Here is a 21515-nt window from a genome sequence, read left to right on the forward strand (position 1 = left end):
GACCAGAAATAATGTCACAATGAATAAATACTATAAGTCTAGCTTGATATCAATAATTTTGAAAGAATGGTAAATTCATTTAAATGAATGGAGCATGTCCAATTAGCATTACAACTCAAGCCCTTTTAGCACACCAATGTCAAGTTAATATTCCTAAAATACCACATTTGTAAGGTCAATAACAAAATCTCATAGCCCTGTCTTCAAGACTGCCAACTGGTTAGATGGCCTTGTCTCTTACTGCTTCCTAACACATTCCACTGCATTCAATCAGATACTCCCAGGGCTTCCCTGGTGGTGCAGTGGTTGAGAATCAGCCTGCCGATGCAAGGGACACGGGTTCGTGCCCCGGTCCGGGAAGATCCCACATGTCGCGGAGTGGCTGGGCCCGTGAGCCATGGCCGCTGAGCCTGCGCGTCTGAAGCCTGTGTCTCAGGCTGAGCCTGTGCGTCCGGAGCCTGTGCTCCGCAACGGGAGAGGCCACAACAGTGAGAGGCCCACGTACCGCAACAATCCCAGGTCAAGGTCATGTGTAAGAAAGAGCTTAATTGTGCAATTGTGCAAAAAGAAAAGGAACTACAATTTTGAAGACTTAATTAGCTTATATTTTCCAACAAGATATGTCTATATAAAATATAATGGTCCCCAGTCTCCTCTAAACGGTGCTTTTATCTTCCCATTTGTGTTGTAAATTTTTCAGAGATAAAATTTTCATTTTTAGCACTTCAATGCCTACCACAGTGATGACCACATTGTTAGTTCTCAATACTGTTGGCTGAATTTTAATATACTACACATTTACTCCTGCTGAACTGTACTTAAAACATTGAAAATGTGGACAAATGTGTCACATGTGTCTTTCATCTTCTGTTAGTATATATGCTATAGACTGATTGTTTGTGTCCCCACAATATTTGTATGTTGAAAACTAATCCCCAATGTGATTGGAGGTGGAGTTTTAGGGGGTGATTAGATCATGACGACAGAGCCCTCATGAGTGGAATTAGTGCTCTTATAAAGAGGCCCCAGAGAGTTCCACCGTGAGGACACAGTGAAAAAACAACCATCATGTAAGAACCAGGAAGCGGCTTCTCACCAGACATCAGATCAACACCTTGATCTTGGACTTCTCAGCCTCCAGAACTGTGAAAAATAAATTTCTATTGTTCTAAGCCACCCAGCCTACAATATTTTGTTATAGTGCCCCTAATGGACTAAGACACATAGATCATTAGACTTACTTTTTTTTTAACTTAAAGAAACTTTGGAGTGATGGCTATGAAATCCCAGCATGGAAATTCCAGGGTTTATTCCAACTCATCAACATTTAGAACAAAATGCCTCCTGGCACATTGAAAAAAACCAAGCAGTTTATGTATGCTTCTACTTTAATGCCATTGTACTCTGGGTAACCAAGAAATTGAATGTGTTTCCACACAAATAATTCTACCTAGTGAGTCCTCATTACTCTGCAACAATTGAAAGATTCACTGCTATATTTATGACAGACTTATAAGATAAAATTTTATAATGTATTTATAAAATTTTATGTATTTATAAAGTTTCATTTGAAATCTTTGTTAATTAGATTTTATGTATTATCATTAGCAAGTGGCTTACAGTGCTGGCATCCAAAATAAAGCAAATTTTCCTTTCCACCAACTTGCCTCTTTATTGGCTTTTGAGCGGCGAGCAGCCAGACCTCACTTTCAGTTACAGCAGGACCATGCTTGTCATATTCAAGGAGTGGCAAGCAGGCCAGGGTGGTCTAGTGGAGTGAGCAAGGGGGAGAACAATACAGAATGGAAGAATAGGAGATGAGGTCAAAGGGGTGTGGGATGGGAGGACGCAACCCTTCCCGGACCAGGGCTCAAACCCGTGTCCCCTGCATTGGCAGGCGGATTCTCAACCACTGCGTCACCAGGGAAGCCCTGTGTAAAATTATTGAAACTATTCTTTGATTGTTTAGGAATTGTCAAGTTTTTTCCTTGTTGCTATTGTCACTGCCTAAATATTTTGTCTTTGATCAAAGGGATTATAACAAGTTCTGGGTTCCATTTTCAGTATATGATTAATTTTTTAATATTTTATCAGCAAATGCACTTAAAATATTCTCAGTGGTATCAAATCTGTGTCCCCTAACAATTGGTTTGTTATTTTCTGAAAGGACCAAAAGTTGTCTGAACCACACCTACATTATCCATTTGAAATGGAAAGTCAAATTGTATAATACAGTTTGGTATTATATTCGTTTATTGGTAAATAAACTAAGCAAAATATTCCTTCCAGATATTGGAACAGACTTTGCTATATAATCCATAAATTGACTCAACAGACAAAACCAGAAAGGATACCTTAGTGTGTTATGCATTGAGAATGAAGAGATTAGGATTCTGTTAGAGAAGCCTGGAGGAACTGTGTAACACACGACTGAAATAATTTCCTTTTTTTTCTGTATCCTACAAAAGATCAGGAAATTATCACTCCTACCTCAAAAACCTGTAAAAGAGGAGGAGGAATAATGTGATTTTTTAAAAGTAATAACTCTCCATTAAATCACTGCAATCTGTTTCACATACATTTGAGGATTAATTTTCTCTCCTCCATAAAATGTGCAGCAAAACCATGGAAGTTTCTTTCTAAGACACTGGGTTACAGGAGCATTTTTCATCACTGCCTCACTTGTTAAACTACACTGATATTTCTACTTTCATGCTTATTTTTATAGTATTTCAGGGGTGTCTGATCATCTTTCAAATGATTAAGTGATAAGACAATCGAGAGAGAGAGAAAGGGACATTGACACCAGTCACAGCGGTTGCTTGAATGTGGGAGAACGAAGCAGCTTCTGCTCCCAAATCATAGCGACCAATTCAGTGTCATGGTCAGAACCCAACTGGCTTCACACCAACACCCAATTAGGTTCACACCAACACATCAGCATCCCACTCCCATCACAGGGACAACTCTTTAGAAGTTGAGTCGTGATAATTTAGTCTCCCATATTTCTGTTTTCCATTAACAGAATCAATTTTAATTTAGGTATCAAATCCACTGAAGAAGTAGGTACCTCATATTTGATAACTTTGTTCCATCCACAGCCCTGAGAAACTCCCAGGAGCCTAAGAGAGCCTCAGGGTCACATATGGTGACTCCAGGCAGTAGGTGTCACACCCTGCAGGAGACACATCCAGTTACAAGAATCACCATATTCAGGAAAGCCCGAAGACTTGATGTCCACATCAGGTATGTAGAGTTTCCACTAGCAAGATCCAGTTTAGAAATCCAGGGTCATTTTATCATAAGCAATTCTGCTTAAAAACATGGTTGACATTTTACCCTGCTCAGGTTTGCGGGGGAAAAAAGCAGTCAAGTTAACCAAAGGGCAGATCTGACATGGCAAAGGAAATGGGGTATGAGCAGAAGTGCGGTTTTGAACATATTTGCAACACCTGTGAGACAATCTAATGGCATATTGGCAGTTGGATAGTCCTGGAACGCAGATGAAAGATCTTGACTGGAAATATAAATTTGGGAGTTATTTGTATATAGGTAGTGTCTCGTCTAGAGTGAGCATATAGAGTGAAAGGAGAAGAGGGTACAAGACAAAGCCTAAATCTAATATTTAGAAATCAGAGTAGAGGAGGGCCGAGGAAGAATTGCTCAAGAGGTAGGAGAAAAATCCACGACAGTATCATGTAGCAGAAGCCTGCAGAATAAACTGTCTTCTTAAAGAAAGGTGATGTGCTCAACTTTGTGAAATAATGCTGAGATGCTGATTTTAAAATTTATGGTGAACTAGAATGAGCATTTTTAGCAGAACAGTGAGGGCAGCAGCCAACTGATTAGAGTAGGAAAAAGAATGGAAAGTGAGAAACTGGAAACAACATGCATAGAACTCTGAGCAAACTTGGCTTTGAGGAAGGTTTATATATTGTGTATCTTATAACCAATTGTATAAAACAGTTGTGGTCTCATCTAAACACCAGTCCCACCTAAAAAAGAACTTGTCATATTGTACTTGCTTCTGCTGCTATGAGAGTCACATTTCTGATATTTGTCTTAGTGTTACCTTTCTATCTCTAATACGTGTTTGCAACTTTTTAGGAATCTTTCCAGGGCTTGCTTTCTGGATGTCAAGGCTCCATGTTTTCCCCAGAATTTAAATAACCATAACACAAGGCTTATATTCCTGACCATGGCAGGTGTCCCTGTACTGCTGTAGCACTATTAGCTGTAAGCTTCTCTGAATTGTGCATTGGCATTAACCACTATTAGGCTTGGTTTTCCTTGGGGTTCCTTCTTTTCCACCCATCATAGCATTCACTTTCAGAGCTACCTTCCTCTTTGGATACTTGTCCTGTCAAAGAGAATTAAGCTTTCTAAATCCTTGGAAATGCAACAAAATCAGCGACAACACTTTTTAATGTAAAATTTTTATTAGCAATTTTGCTACAGGCCTTGTTCTAGACACATACTAAAAATAGCTGTGAGATGACGAAATAAAATGTTTGGGTAAAAATTATATTTACTTCCAGTCTCCACTTTCAAAAGTTTCTCTTTAGCTTCCACTGGTCATCATTTTTCTAGCTCAGTACCCAGAAGGTGTTCCCAGTCTTAGATTTATGTCTTATGTTTGGGAGAATTCTCAACCATAATCTTTTTAAACTCTATTCCTCTTCCATTCTCTGTATTTCCTCCTTTCTGAATTTGTAGTACATGTATGTTGGACTTTCTGAATCTTCTATGTCTCCTAGTTCTTTTTTCACATTTTTCTTTTCTATATCTTTGGGCTATGTTCTTCTAGTTCATTAGTCTCCCCTCAACTATTTCCAGTCTTCTACTCAATGCATGTAATTGTGTTTCTCTTTATTTCAATAACTACTAAGTTCTAAGAATTCTAACTGTAATTTTCAATACATCTGCTTTTTTGTTTCATTATCTCTTATTCTTGTTTTATTATCCCCTGTAATTTTCTGGTGTTCCCATTCAATTCTTTATGTTTTAAAAGATATTAAAAGTATTTATTTTATTTTTTTTTCAGATTCTTCAATGTTTCCTAAGTTGGGGGATGTAAATAGATTCCTAAGCCTGCTAAACTTATTGCATGTTTTTCATCATATTGACATTCTCAGGACCCAGGGAGGTCATCTTTTATGCAAATCCAAAGTAGTTTCATGGAGGTCCCAGCATTGGTGGTGTAGTGCTCAGCATTCAGGCCCTGTTAGGGAAACTCAGACGATGTAATGTTCCTAAACTTCAGTTCCTACTTATGTCCATGGGTTTCTCTCTTTTTTCAAAAAAGTATTTCTACTTGTGGTCTCCAGAGACTTCCCTTTCCCAGAGTTTGAAATATTTATGTGTTTTCTAAATTTTTATAAGTCTTTATCCAGTATTTTTTTTATGAGTTTGGACCAGATAGGAGAGGATTTGACATGTGCTCAATTCTCAGTTCACCCTTTGAATCAGAAACCTTGTGCTTGGTCTTTGCCTCAGCTTTGCTTTCAACCCAATAATCAACCAGGGAAATAAAAAAGAAAATTGAGGTTGAGTAGGGAAGTGACTCACAGTCTCTTTAGAGATATTCAACCACTGCATATTCTAAAATGATGCTCTAAGCAGGCGTGGGGACAAGGGAGCATTTGTCTGTGGTCTGAAAACTGGACTGGCCATTACAAACTTCTATTCTTAGCTCTGCTCTTGACGTTTGGAATAGTTTGGGGTAAAAGCTGCTGTCTCAGCTCCCTTATTGATGTTTCTTACTAACCTCAAAAGAACATTCCCCTCAATTCAATTTGAAAATATATCTCTGCTATGAAATTGGCTAAGAGTTATTAAGCCCCAAATTTTCCTATCCCACAAAAACAAGATCTTGAATTAAAAAAAAACAAACTACCCAATTAAGTTTTTCCTTCCTTTTCTCCCCTTATCCTTCTATAGACACAAAAGGAAACCCATTATTTTCATGTTTCTCCTTCGATCTCATTAACTGACACTTAAAACAAGTATTGCTCTCTTTCATGCCCTCTTTTTCTAATCTTCTCAAGTGTTGTAGTCTCCAAATAGAATGAAAATTTTAAAAAGAATATGATCTTAAAATACTATGTATAGAATTTAAGGGTCAGAAAATTGTTTTTAAAAATTTCACAGAAAAGTGTTTTCAAATGTGTAAGAAAGTTGAGCACTGGACAGAAAAAGCACATCTAAAAAATGCTTATAAAGTTCATAATTAAATCTAGCAATGTGGGAAAAAAATTACACGTACTAGAAAAAAATTATTATAGTTTCATTTTTATAAAACTGCAATAATAATTTTTTTTAAAAAACTTACTATCGATTAAATAACAAGTGAGAAGAAATTAGGGTATATTTTCATCTGTGCCATATTAATATATCATTTTGGTAGGAAAATGTTCTTTCTGTATCATATGTTGTTTTCATTACTTTTCTTGGTGATGTGAGTCATAAATTCACTTACCATATTCTTTTACTCAATTGAAAGGTCTTAGGTGCCAACAGTTTATCCAGAGTTTCTATTTTTTAAAATGCCTTGCTTCTCTTGGGTGAGATGAAGAATGAGAATGGTAGGACAAAAAGTGATAATGGGCTGATAAGAGCTAGTTTGGAAAGATCTCAACAATGGCCTCTTTGGTGTGATCAAGACAGGCAGCTCTGTCCAATGATATCACTAGCCAAGGCACTTAAAGATACATGATGAGGAATGAATTTAGATTAAATATGTGTGTTTATCTCTATTCCCAATCCAAACTAAAAAAAAAAAAGATATGTAAAAATTATAAGAATAATGAGAATATGAAAGGAAACGGAGATATCAACAAATATCTGGAAAATGAAAAGTAGATGAATTAATTATAAATAATTTAGAAGAGCAGAGGGAGCTGAAACCCAAGGGCCTGAAGAGAGTATACTGATAGAAAGAAAGATGACAGAGGGGGAAGATGGCAAAAGAGTAAGACGCAGAGATCACCTTCCTCCCCACAGATACACCAGAAATACATCTACACGTGGAACAACTCTTACAGAACACCTACTGAACGCTGGCAGAAGACCTCAGACCTCCCAAAAGGCAAGAAACTCTCCACGTACCTGGGTAGGGCAAAAGAAAAAAGAAAAAACAGAGACAAAAGAATAGGGACGGGACCTGCACCAGTGGGAGGGAGCTGTGAAGGAGGAAAGGTTTCCACACACTAGGAAGCCCCTTCGCGGGCTGAGACTGCGGGTGGCGGAGGGGGAAAGCTTCGGAGCCGCGGAGGAGAGCGCAGCCACAGGGGTGCGGAGGGCAAAGCAGGGAGATTTCCTCACAGAGGATCCGTGCCTGAGGGGCTTGTCTGCTCACCTGCCAGGGCGGGCGGGGCTGGGAACTGAGGCTCGGGCTTCGGTCGGAGCGCAGGGAGAGGACTGGGGTTGGCGGCGTGAACACAGCCTGCAGGGGGTTAGTGCACCATGGCTAGCCGGGAGGGAGTCTGGGGAAAGGTCTGGACCTGCCAAAGAGGCAAGAGACTTTTTCTTCCCTCTTTGTTTCCTGGTGCGTGAGGAGAGGGGATTAAGAGCGCTGCTTAAAGGAGCTCCAGAGATGGGTGTGAGCCGTGGCTAACAGCACGGACCCCAGAGACGGGCATGAGATGCTAAGGCTGCTGCTGCCGCCACCAAGAAGCCTGTGTGAGAGCACAGGTCACTATCCACACCTCCTTTCCGGGGAGACTGTGCAGCCTGCCACTGCCAGGGTCTCGTGGTCCAGGGACAACTTCCCAGTAAGAACGCATGGCACCACTCAGGCTGGTGCAACGTTACAGCGGCCTCTGCCACTGCAGGCTCGCCCGGCACTTCGCATCCCTCCCTCCCCCCCAGGCCTGAGTGAGCCAGAGTCCCAGAGTCAGCTGCTCCTTTAACCCCGTCCTGTCTAAGCGGAAAAACAGACGCCCTCAGGCGACCTAAACGCAGAGGCAGGGCCAAATCCAAAGCTGAGCCCCTTGAGCTGTGCGAACAAAGAAGAGAAAGGGAAATCTCTCCCAGAAGCCTCAGAAGCAGTGGATTAAAGCTCCGCAGTCAACTTGATGTACCCTGCATCTGTGGAATACCTGAATAGACAACGAATCATCCCAAATTAAGGAGGTGGACTTTGAGAGCAAAATTTGTGATTTTTTTCCCCTTTTCCTCTTTTTGTGAGTGTGTATGTGTATGCTTCTGTGTGAGATTTGTCTGTATAGCTTGCTTTCACCATTTGTCCTAGGGTTCTATCAGTCCGTGTTTTTTTTTTCTTTAAAAAAATGTTTTTTTCTTAATAATTATTTTAATAACTTTATTTTTTCTTTATTTTATTTCATTTTATCCTCTTTCTTTCTTTCTTTCTCCCTTTCTTTCTAATTTTTCTCCCTTTTATTCTGAGCTGTGTGGATGAAAGGTTCTTGGTGCTACAGCCAGGAGTCAGTGCTGTGCCTCTGAGGTGGGAGAGCCAACTTCAGGACATTGGTCCACAAGAGACCTCCCAGCTCCACATAATATCAAAATGGCGAAAGTCTCCCAGAGATCTCCATCTCAACACCAGCACTGAACTTCACTCAACGATCAGCAAGCTATAGTGCTGGACACCCTATGCCAAACAACTAGCAAGACAGGAACACAGCCACACCCATTAGCAGAGAGGCTGCCTAAAATCATAATAAGGCCACAGACAACACAAAACACACCACCAGATGTGGACCTGCCCACCAGAAAGACAAGATCCAGCCTCATCCACAAGAACACAGGCACTAGTCCCCCCCACCAGGAAGCCTACACAACCCACTGAACAAACTTAAGCCACTGGGGACAGACACCAAAAACAATGGGAACTACGAACCTGCACCTGCAAAACGGAAACCCCAAACACAGTAAGATAAGCAAAATGAGAAGACGAAAACACACAGCAGATGAAAGAGCAAGACAAAAACCCACCAGACTTAACAAATGAAGAGGAAATAGGCAGTCTACCTGAAAAAGAATTCAGAATAATGATAGTAAGGATGATCCAAAATCTTGGAAATAGAATATAGAAAATACAAGAAACATTTAACAAGGACCTAGAAGAACTAAAGATGAAACAAGCAATGATGAACAACACAATAAATGAAATTAAAAATACTCTAGATGAGATCAATAGCAGAGTAACTGAGGCAGAAGAACGGATAAGTGAACTGGGAGATAAAATAGTGGAAATAACTACTGCAGAGCAGAATAAAGAAAAAATAATGAAAAGAACTGAGGGCAGTCTGAGAGACCTCTGGGACAACATTAAACACACCAACATTCGAATTATAGGGGTTCCAGAAGAAGAAGAGAAAAAGAAAGGAACTGAGAAAATATTTGAAGAGATTATAGTTGAAAACTTCCTTAATATGGGAAAGGAAATAGTTAATCAAGTCCAGGAAGCACAGAGAGTCCCATACAGGATAAATCCTAGGAGAAACATGCCAAGACACATATTAATCAAACTGTCAAAACTGGCCCCGCCTCCCACAGGCGGCAACCATGGCGGCCTGGCAGGTGTCGGGGTCCGCGGGCGCTATGCTCGGGAGGCAGCCGTCCCCTGCCCCACCGCCAGAACTGCCCCGGGTCAGAGAAGTGTTCCGACAGCGCCTCAGCTTCACCTTCTGCTCCTCTTCGCAGGGAGACTGCGGCGGCTCTGGGCCCGACTCACAGGGCGGACCAGAGGGAGCAGCAAGGCATCCGGCGAGCAAAGAGTTAACAGTGGCAGAGCGGAGGGTCTCGGAGCTTCACGCAGCCGCCTCCGCGGCTGGCCGGCTGAACTTCGTGGACCCAGCTACCGGCTACATGGTGCTCACCTGGCTGGCCCACTTGCAGAGAGGCAGATGCTGCGGGTCTACCTGCAGACACTGTCCATATGGTCAAGTCAATGTTAAAGATCCATCCAAAAAGAAGCAACTCAATTCACATTTTTATGTTTGAGAAGAATTTCACTTCTGTTCTCCATCTAATTGAGACTTATTAAAAAAATAAATAAAACCTTAATCCAAAAAAAAAAAAACCCTCAAAACGCAAATACAAAGAAACCATATTAAAAGCAGCAAGGAAAAACAACAAATAACACACAAGGGAATCTGCATAAGGTTAACAGCTGATCTTTCAGCAGAAACTCTGCAAGCCAGAAGGGACTGGCAGGACATATTTAAAGTGATGAAGGAGAAAAACCTACAACCAAGATTACTCTACCCAGAAAGGATCTCATTCAGATTTTTTTTTTTTTTTCCGTACGCCGGCCTCTCACTGCTGTGGCCTCTCCTGCTGCAGGGCATAGGCTCCGGATGCACAGGCTCAGTGGCCATGGCTCACGGGCCCAGCTGCGCCACGGCATGTGGGATCTTCCCGGACCAGGGCACGAACCCGTATCCCCTGCATCGGCAGGCGGACTCTCAACCACTGCGCCACCAGGGAAGCCCTCATTCAGATTTCATGGAGAAATTAAAATCTTTACAGACAAGCAAAAGCTGAGAGAGTTCAGCACCACCAAACCAGCTTTACAACAAATGCTAAAGGACCTTCTCTAGTCAAGAAACACAAGAGGAGGAAAAGACCTACAATAACAAACCCAAAACAATTAAGAAAATGGGAATAGGAACATACATATTGATAAATACCTTAAATGTAAATGGATTAAATGCTCTCACCAAAAGACACAGACTGGCTGAATGGATACAAAAACAAGACCCATATATATGCTGTCTACAAGAGACGAACTTCAGACCTAGAGACACATACAGACTGAAAGTAAGGGGACGGAAAATGATATTCCATGCAAATGGAAACCAAAAGAAAGCTGGAGTAGCAATTCTTATATCAGACAAAATAGACTTTAAAATAAAGACTATTAGAAGAGACAAAGAAGAACACTACATAATGATCAAGGGATCAATCCAAGAAGAAGATAAAACAATTGTAAATATTTTTGCACCCAACATAGGAGCACTTCAAAACATAAGGCAAATACTAACAGCCATAAAAGGGAAAATCGACAGTAACACATTCATAGTAGGGGACTTTAACATCCCACTTTCACCAATGGACAGATCATCCAAAATGAAACTAAATAAGGACACACAAGCTTTAAATGATACATTAAACAAGATGGACTTAATTGATATTTATAGGACATTCCACCCCAAAACAACAGAATACACACTTTTCTCAAGTGCACATGGAACATTCTCTAGGATAGATCATATCTTGGGTCACAAATGAAGCCTTGGTAAGTTTAAGAAAATTGAAATTGTATCAAGTATCTTTTCCAACCACAACGCTATGAGACTAGATATCAATTACAGGAGAATATCTTTAAAAAATACAAACACATGGAAGCTAAACAATACACTACTTAATAACCAAGTGATGGCTGAAGAAATCAAAGAGGAAATCAAAAATTACCTAGAAACAAATGACAATGGAGACACGATGACCCAAAACCTATGGGATGCAGCAAAAGCAGTTCTAAGAGGGAAGTTTATAACAATACAATCCTACCTTAAGAGAAAGGAAACATCTCGAATAAACAACCAAACCTTGCACCTAAAGGAATTAGAGAAACAAGAACAAAAAAACCCCAAAGTCAGCAGAACGAAAGAAATCATAAAGATCAGATCAGAAATAAATGAAAAAGAAATGAAGGAAATGATAGCAAAGATCAATAAAACTAAAATCTGGTTCTTTGAGAAGATAAACAAAATTGATAAAATATTAGCCAGACTCATCACGAAGTATAGGGAGAAGACTCAAATCAATATAATTAGAAATGAAAAAGGAGAAGTAACAACTGACAATGCAGAAATACAAAAGATCATGAGAGATTACTACAAGTAACTCTATGCCAATAAAATGGACAACCTGGAAGAAATGGACAAATTCTTAGAAATGCATAACCTTCCGAGACTGAACCAGGAAGAAATAGAAAATGTGAACAGACCAATCACAAGCACTGAAATTGAAACTGTGATTAAAATTCTTCCAACAAACAAAAGCCCAGGACCAGATGGCTTCACAGGCGAATTCTATCAAACATTTAGAGAAGAGCTAACACCTATCCTTCTCAAATTCTTCGAAAATATAGCAGAGAGAGGAACACTCCCAAACTTATTCTATGAGGCCACCATCACCCTGATACCAAAACCAGACAAGGATGCCACAAAGAAAGAAAGCTACAGGCCAACATCACTGATGAACATAGATGCAAAACTCCTCAACAAAATGCTAGCAAACAGAATCCAACAGCACATTAAAAGGATCATACACCATGATCAAGTGGGGTTTTTCCAGGAATGCAAGGATTCTTCAATATATGCAATCAAACAACGTGATACATCATATTAACAAACTGAAGGACAGAAACCACATGATCATCTCAATAGATGCAGAGAAAGCTTTTGACAAAATTCAACACCCATTTATGATTAAAACTGTGCAGAAAGTAGGCACAGAGGGAACTTTCTTCAACATAATAAAGGCCATATATGACAAGCCCACAGCAAACATCATCCTCAATGGTGAAAAACTGAAAGCATTTCCACTAAGATCAGGAAAAAGACAAGGTTGCCCACTCTCACCACTATTATTCAACATAGTTTTGGAAGTTTTAGCCACAGCAATCAGAGAAGAAAAGGAAATAAAAGGAATCCAAATCAGAAAAGAAGAAGTAAAGATGTCACTGTTTGCAGATGATATGATACTATACACAGAGAATCCTAAAGATGCTACCAGAAAACTACTAGAGCTAATCAATGAATTTGGTAAAGTAGCAGGACACAAAATTAATGCACAGAAATCTCTGGCATTCCTATACACTAATGATGAAAAATCTGAAAGTGAAATGAAGAAAACACTCCCATTTACCATTGCAACAAAAAGAATAAAATATCTAGGAATAAACCTACCTAAGGAGACAAAAGACCTGTATGCAGAAAATTATAAGACACTGATGAAAGAAATTAAAGATGATACAAATAGATGGAGAGATATACCATGTTCTTGGATTGGAAGAATCAACATTGTGAAAATGACTCTATTACCCAAAGCAATCTACAGAGTCAATGCAATCCCTATCAAATTACCACTGGCATTTTTCACAGAACTAGAACAAAAAATTTCACAATTTGTATGGAAACACAAAAGATCCCATATAGCCAAATCAATCTTGAGAATGAAAAACGGAGCTGGAGGAATCAGTCTCCCTGACTTCAGACTATACTACAAAGCTACAGTAATCAAGACAGTATGGTACTGGCACAGAAACAGAAAGATAAATCAATGGAACAGGATATAAAGCCCAGAGATAATCCCATGCACATATGGTCACCTTATCTTTGTAAAGGAGGCAGGAATGTACAGTGGAGGAAGGACAGCTTCTTCCATAAATGGTCCTGGGAAAACTGGACAGGTACATGTAAAAGTATGAGATTAGATCACTCCCTAACACCATACACAAAAATAAGATCAAAATGGATTAAAGACCTAAATGTAAGGCCAGAAACTATCAAACTGTTAGAGGAAAACATAGGCAGAACACTCTGTGACATAAATCACAGCAAGATCCTTTTTGACACACTTCCCAGAGAAATAGAAATAAAAACAAAAATAAATAAATGGGACCTAATGAAACTTCAAAGCTTTTGCACAGCAAAGGAAACCATAAACAAGACCAAAAGACAACTCTCAGAATGGGAGAAAATATTTGCAAATGAAGCAACTGACAAAAGATTAATCTCCCAAATTTATAAGCAGCTCATGAAGCTCAATAACAAAAAAACAAACAACCCAATCCAAAAATGGGCAGAAGACCGACATAGACATTTCTCCAGAGAAGATATACAGATTGCCAACAAACACATGAAAGAATGCTCAACATCAATAATCATTAGAGAAATGCAAATCAAAACTACAATGAGATATCATCTCACACCAGTCAGAATGGTCATCATTAAAAAATCTAGAAACAATAAATGCTGGAGAGGGTGTGGAGAAAAGGGAACACTCTTGCACTGCTGGTGGGAATGTGAATTGGTACAGCCACTATGGAGAACAGTATGGAGGTTCCTTTAAAAACTACAAATAGAACTACCATATGACCCAGCAATCCCACTACTGGGCATATACCCTGAGAAAACCATAATTCAAAAAGAGTCATGTACCAAAATGTTCATTGCAGCTCTATTTACCATAGCCAGGAGATGGAAACAACCTAAGTGTCCATCATTGGATGAATGGATAAAGAAGATGTGGCACATATATACAATGGAATATTACTCAGCCATAAAAAGAAACGAAATCGAGTTATTTATAGTGAGGTGGATGGACCTAGAGTCTGTCATACAGAGTGAAGTAAGTCAGAAAGAGAAAGACAAATACCGTATGCTAACACATATATATGAAATCTAAGAAAAGAAAAATGTCATGAAGTACCTAGGGGTAAGATGGGAATAAAGCCACAGACCTACTAGAGAATGGACTTGAGGATATGGGGAGGGGGAAGGGTAAGCTGTGACAAAGTGAGAGAGTGGCAGGGACATATATACACTACGTAAAATAGATAGCTAGTGGGAAGCAGCCGCACAGCACAGGGAGATCAGCTTGGTGCTTTGTGACCACCTGGATGGGTGGGATAGGGAGGGTGGGAGGGAGGGAGACGCAAGAGGGAGGAGATATGGGAACGTATGTATTAGTATAACTGATTCACTTTTTTATAAAGCAGAAACTAACACACCATTGTAAAGCAATTATACTCCAGTAAAGATGTAAAAAACAAACAAACAAAAAAAGAAAGACAGTCATTCCACAGAACCCTGAAAAAGCATAAGGTTCAGAAGCACAAGTATCATGGAAGATGCAATGAGGAGACAAGCTGGAAATGAAGGTAACATTAGTCAAAACTCTATGAATCAGAGTAGTTAGGTCTCTTCCTTCCTCCGATACAGCTGGGCAAGGTTTCCACCCCACAGTGGAGGAAGAACAAAGACTGCTCAGGAGGAATGGATCTAGGAGGGGCATGCGTATGGTGGAAACTGAAGGTGGGAAAATGTCACTCAACAGTGGGAATCCCAGCTCCCTTACTAGTCTAGTTCCCCTAATGTTAGAAGCCTAAACAGACAAAAGACTAGAATATTCTTTTCTGGATAACCTGCAGAGCTTCTGAGAAAAAAAACAAATTCTTCCACAAAATGAGCAGGGAAGATGTCTACCTCGGTGAACAGACGTGCTACCATCTGATCACCTTGGAGTGAATCCTAAGAGTTGATAAATGAACTTCATCCCTAAGCCTCCAACATATATCATCATCATTATCATCATCGAACTTATAATAAATCTCTTTGCTCTTTCATTTGTAAATATGAGTGGACATCTAAGATCACCAGATATTTGAATGAAGCCTCCAGCATGAAAGAGAGGGACTCAAAACAAATGAGAAAAGGAATCTCTAAGGACACAGACTAATAAGACTTTATATTGTAAAGAAACAGATAAACAAACAAACAAAAAAACAGGAAGGAAACTAGTAAAAAAGCAAAAAGGAAAATTTTGGAGTCCTAAAAACATAAAGTTTATAGATTGAAAGGGCCACCAATTACCCAACAAAATGAATGAATAAAAGGAAATCATCATCAGAGCTCAAAACTCTAGAGATAAAGAGGAGTTCCTAAGAGGTTACAGAGGTTATTTACAAACAGGTCATACACAGGAAGTCAAATGACATTTTATTTCTTAAAAGTAACATTGATGCTAAAAGATAATGCTTCCAAAATTCTGAGTTAAAACAAAATTCCATACCTAGCTAATACATCAATCAATCATGAACATAATATAACGACATTTTCTGACATGCAAGGATTCAAAGCTTTATCCTTTAAATAACTCTTTAATATGTAATGAAGACATATCTTGAGAAAAAGAGGCAGTATATTAAAATGATTAAGGCACAGATCCTGGAATCAGAATCCTGGGTTTGAATATTAACTCTTCCACTTTCTAGCTGTGTGCCATTAAGAAAACTAACTGCTACTTACCTCAATTTCCTCATCTGTAAAATGGAGATAATAATAATACCTAACTCATGAGCATTCAGTGAGTCCTTGCATGTAAACAGTGCCTGGCAAAAAATAAATGCTACATAGTAACATTATTATCTTTATAATATCATGGAAGATATGGACTTAGTACACAGAATATAGGAAGTTTATCTATCTATATATCTATCATCTATATATATAATATATATTTATATATATATTATATATATTTTTATATATATATATTTTTTACACAGGTTCAGAAATGGTAAGTCCAGATAACAGCTGCACATCAAATCTACAGAGTAATCCATACTAGGGCATGAGGTTGGAAGGCTCAGGAATGAGGTGTCCAGGTAAAACTGGACCTGATGCACTGTTTGGAACTGTGAGCATTTAGAAAAAATATTATAAGCAAGTGACAAATCTTTGTATTTGGAACACAATAGCCATAAGCATAAAGAAAACAAAAACTTTAAAAAATGCAACCTTTAACTTTAGTAAAACAAAAAAAACTTTATGAAATATAATCATATCATTACTTGGCTTAGTAGTAAAAAATAGTTACCTAGTCATAGGAATGTAAATAGCAGCTAATCGATTTAACCAAAAATGGTAATATAATTATAATGAGAGAAAAAGGGGTGGAGATGGGAGTCAGTAGGAGTCAGTGAGTAAGTAGTCCTCAAGTATACTATACCAAAAAAGTCAAAAGATGGTGACTAAAACTGACAAATCAGTAAGTATCAATATAAGGTTATTATTTAGAGGTAAGAAGGTAAATATCATAAAGTGTAGCTTAAAAGAAGTTGAGTGGTTTTTCTCTACAAAAAGGGACAGGGTGGGGACAGGAGACTTCCACTTTTCAGTATAAGCTTCTGTACTATATAATTTTTAGCTATTACTTTACAAAAATCATAAAATGATAAAGTAAAAATTGAAAACAATAAATGAAGAGAATAATGGCATATAAAAATGCATACATTCATTCAAACATTATTGAACCCCTACCACAGGCCAGACATTTTAGATCCCGAGTGTGTTAAAATGCATAAAATGATCCTAGGCTTAAGAAGCTCACACACTAGCAAGGAGATTCAACAGAAGATCCTTAACAGGAGACCATTTGATAAATGTGATGATAGGAAATGAATAAAGTATTCCAGAGAATAGGTGACAAGTCCATTTGCTCTTCCCAGGCAGGTGAATTTTTTAAAACAATGTTTTGAATAGATAATACACACACCTTAAAAAAGTTGAAATATCTAAAATGACATAAATGGTAAAATTTAAATCTCCCTCTCATCCCTGGTCTCCAACAAATTTTCACCTCCCAAGGGCAATCAATTGGTAACAATCAATTGGTAACAATTGATTGTTACCAATTACTGTGTATTTTTCCAAAGATAACTATGCATTCTGAGCATATATATAAATATATATTCATACATAAGCATTAAAAATATTCTTGAACACAAATGGCTGCACATAATATAGATTTCGTCATGGTAGTTTTCATTTAAAATACTGTGAAGATCATTCCACATTGGACATAGAGAGCTGTCTTAGTATTTTTTTAATGCTTGCAGAGTATTTCATTGTAACATAAACTATTTAAACAGACCCCTCCTGATAGATATTTAAGTCATTTCCAATGTTTTACTACTGCAAACAATGCTGAAACATCTTAGTATCAATACATATATCACTTTGCAAATGTACAAGCATATCAGTAGGATACGTTCCTAGAAGTGGACTTCCTAGGTAAAAGCAAGTCTCAAAGCGAGTTCATACTGAGAGTGACAGTTAACCTAATGTCAGATTTTAATTGGATAACTTAAGTGAACACCTGCAACAAACCTACATGGACTTCAATAAAATGAGTTTGATCTTGAATCTAGTTGAATCAATAAGGTAGGAACATTTCGTAAAGCACATCTTTGAAGATAAATGAAACCCATCTCTATTTCACTAACCAAGGTTTTGATATTGAGATTGACCTTCAACTTGCCCACGGGATTTAATCTCTCAGTTATAACCCAGGTTAAATACCAATATGATTATGTGTCAGACCTAAACATGGTCTTTCCTATTACTACATATAGAAATATTTGTCAGCAAAACCAAAATGAGGTAGGGCACTTCCCTTTCACATTGCTTTACTTCTTGTTGCCCTCTCTATATAGCTGTGTTTGAATGATTATCCCATCTCCTTCACTATTCATGTGACAACCAAGACTCCAAGCCCCCGGGCTAATCTCAAAACAATGTCACAAAATTAAAACCTGGATCTACTTCTCACTTAAAATGTAAGTTGCTACATATAATGAGCTCACAACTGAAAGTTTCAAATCAAATGATATACTTGAGCAGGCCCCTGCATAAAGGATGCCTTATCTGGTTACAAAAGATTTACTGTTGAAGCAGTTTGTTTCTTACTTTTTCAAACTCAATGCTTCTGCCATTCTGTACAGTTTAGGAACAGGCAGTTAATTCTGTAAGCACAACTGACTGCATCCAAGCTGCCCTGACTGGTTTCTGAACCATTTGGTAAGTAGAGTGCGGTCTAAGAATTGAATAAAGCATTTATTCTCTTCATTGTCTAATTAAATACCATTTTTCTTATGACCTAAGATTTCCTTGCCTACAAAACTGAGTAAGAGATTTAAGATCATGAAGAAGCATATAAACTATGTTAAATTGTACATGATAAAATGGAAATGGCTATATTGAGTTTTCACCCAAGTGGATTTCTTTAAAGTCCTCAAATAATTAAAGCAGATTCTTAAAAAGAAAATAATTAAACAATCTAGACCATAATTGCTATATAGTAAAATAACATGAATCTCATTCCAAGATAGGCAGGCCGTGTCATTCTCTTTCTGAGAGATGACATTGCAATGGCCTAAAGCTCTGCCTTTTAAGAAGCAGTGAAGGTTTGGAGGTTATAGTTTTGTCAGAAAAGCACCGCATTATTAGAGAGTTGATGATCTTTAGCTTGGTACCAATTTCTCAATACTCAGGAGGTTCATTAGCTGACCAAAGAAGGAAAAACTGTTCATTGCAGATACTAATGTATTCATAAGTTACATCTCTATTATTAAGAGATAATTGGTTTATTAAGTGTAAAGAACAGAATAATTTTTTTGTTTTCCTTTAAGAACACATGTGTTTAGAAAAAAACTCATGATTGATCCAAATATCAGCATCAAGATTGTGGATAATCCAAAAAAATAAATGAAACTATAAGCCTCTTCTATCTCCTTAACGATTTGTATGATATTTTATGCCAAAAATTTATTTTTAAATGTTTTACTTTCTAAAGGATTTTCTATTGTCTAAAAAAATCTGCACATGAAGGAAAATATTCCGGATGGCTGGAGAAAATCTGCCTGGTATTAAAAATTAGCATCTAAAGTAGCCATAAAGTGGAAAATGCATTGGCGGGTAATTGAAGATTAACAATATTGCAACAGAATAAAAGAGGAACTTTGACATCTTGGGTCTTTAATGAATCAATTTAGAGACACTGGGGTTTCTACAGCACAAAACAAAGTAATGACTTACTCCCTCATACAAAGCACAATAAATGTGTGATAGTAAATTTATCATCCTTTCTTGGTGCCAGTTGTGAGCAATACAATGACAGAACTGGTAGTAGATCCATTCCATATTCAGCTTTCCTTAGTAGGGAGAAAGGCACATAAGGAAAGAGTCCACAGAAGTAGACTTGTCAACTACTACTGTACAATAATTTGGATGTCACCTTCAGTGGAAACTTGGAGCAAAAGGTCCCTTCTTCTTTGTTAATTTCAAACAAATCTGCAAAGTTTTATAAGTACATGAGTATGAGTATCCTCCACTATCATGGGAATTCTGTACATCAGGATGACATTGTCTCTTGTGTGTGGACCTCTCTAAGTATCTCTTTGGCCAATAAGGCATAACACTCAAGAGATTTCTGGGAAGATCATATTCTTAATTGCTACAGCTTGACAGATGGAATTAATGACATTTTCCCATGTGGTTATATGGGTGTGTAATGATTCATAACACACAAATATATCCACAAAAGATCATGCCATTTCTGCAACCCTCTGAAACTTTCTCTTTATCCCTCTTTGCCTCCTGGTTAATCTGCTGAGAGTAAAATATACTGTTTTGTGGGCTCATTCTCTGCCAAGAATTATGTAAGCCTAATACATTATCTCATTTTAATCCTCCCCACTTTGGGAGAGCATGCAGAAAAGAGTTAACCAGGCATCTTGAGTTTTATTCTTTGAAAGGCCTACCCACAAATTTCACACTTGTCTGGTATCTAGGAACTTGGATTTCAGGAGGGTTCCCACCATTTCCAGAATTGATAAGAGTAGCTCCCTGTGCCTAAATTGTTTGTATAAACAATACGGTTTATGTTGAACACCTGCTTTCCTTCTGGGTGTCTAGAGCTTGATACATGCCAGGCAGAGGACACTTACATGATCAGCCTCTAATGAAAACCCTAGGTACTGAGTCTCTTATATACTGCCCCGATTGGCAACATCTCACACGTGTTGTCATGACTTACTGAGAGAATTAAGCGTGTCCTGTGTGACTCCAGTAGGAGAGGACTATTGGAAGCTTGTGCCTGGTTTTCCTAGACTTTGCTCTATGTGTCTTTTCCTGTTATGATTTTTAGTTTGTATCCTTTCACTGTAGTAAATCGTAGCTGTGAGTATCACCATATCCTGTGTCCTGTGATTCTTCCTAGTGAGGCATTGAACCTGGGGTTAGTCTCAGGGAACCTGACACAGAGAATAAGTATTATTATTATCCACATTATACAGAGGAGAAAACTAAAGTACAGAAAGATTAAGGAAATCTCAAAGTTCTCATCAAGGCTTTTAGTAAAGGTCAAAAATTATTCTGCAGGACGTAACAATGCATAATACCTCAATCTTCCACTGATTCTGACATGGATACAAAATATAGTTTCTATAGATTTTCCTATTTAACCAGTATTCAGTGACAATGTTCTTTTCATTTCCTGCTACAAAAATTTAATTAATTCATTAAACATATGCATATGTATACAAATGTACTACTAGACACTAGACCAGGAATCAGCAAACTACAAACCACAAGACAAATTTATCCTGCCACCTGTTTTTGTGCATCCTGCATCCTAAGAATGGTTTTGTATTTTTAAATAGTTTAAAAAGACAAAATAATAATATTTTATGATATTAAAATTTTGAGAAATTCAAATTTGGGTGTCCATATATGATGTTTTAATACAACACATCCATGCCCATTTGATTACATATTTTTTGTGGCTGCTTTTGTGCTACATGGCAGAGTTGAGTAGTTGCATCGGAGATCATATGGCCCTCAAAGCCCTTTACAGAAGAAGTTTGAGATCCCTCCTCTAGACCCATCATGTTCAAGGCTTCCCTCTCCTAGCCAAACTTA

General features: G+C 38.2%; 2 protein-coding genes across 2 annotated transcripts in view; one reads left to right on the forward strand and one right to left on the reverse strand.

The window, feature by feature from the left end:
* Positions 1–21515, reverse strand: part of PLCXD3 (phosphatidylinositol specific phospholipase C X domain containing 3) — a 191793-nt gene that overhangs the window by 126245 nt on the left and 44033 nt on the right. The gene's annotated exons all lie outside the window — the stretch shown is intronic.
* LOC132518030 (uncharacterized protein C1orf53-like) lies at positions 9524–9966 on the forward strand. Its single transcript, XM_060146042.1, has one exon. The coding sequence runs from the start codon at positions 9529–9531 to the stop codon at positions 9964–9966; it is 438 nt and encodes a 145-aa protein (XP_060002025.1). The 5' UTR covers positions 9524–9528.

This window comes from Lagenorhynchus albirostris, chromosome 3 (genome assembly GCF_949774975.1).
Source record: "Lagenorhynchus albirostris chromosome 3, mLagAlb1.1, whole genome shotgun sequence".
Classification (NCBI taxonomy): Eukaryota; Metazoa; Chordata; class Mammalia; order Artiodactyla; family Delphinidae; genus Lagenorhynchus; species Lagenorhynchus albirostris.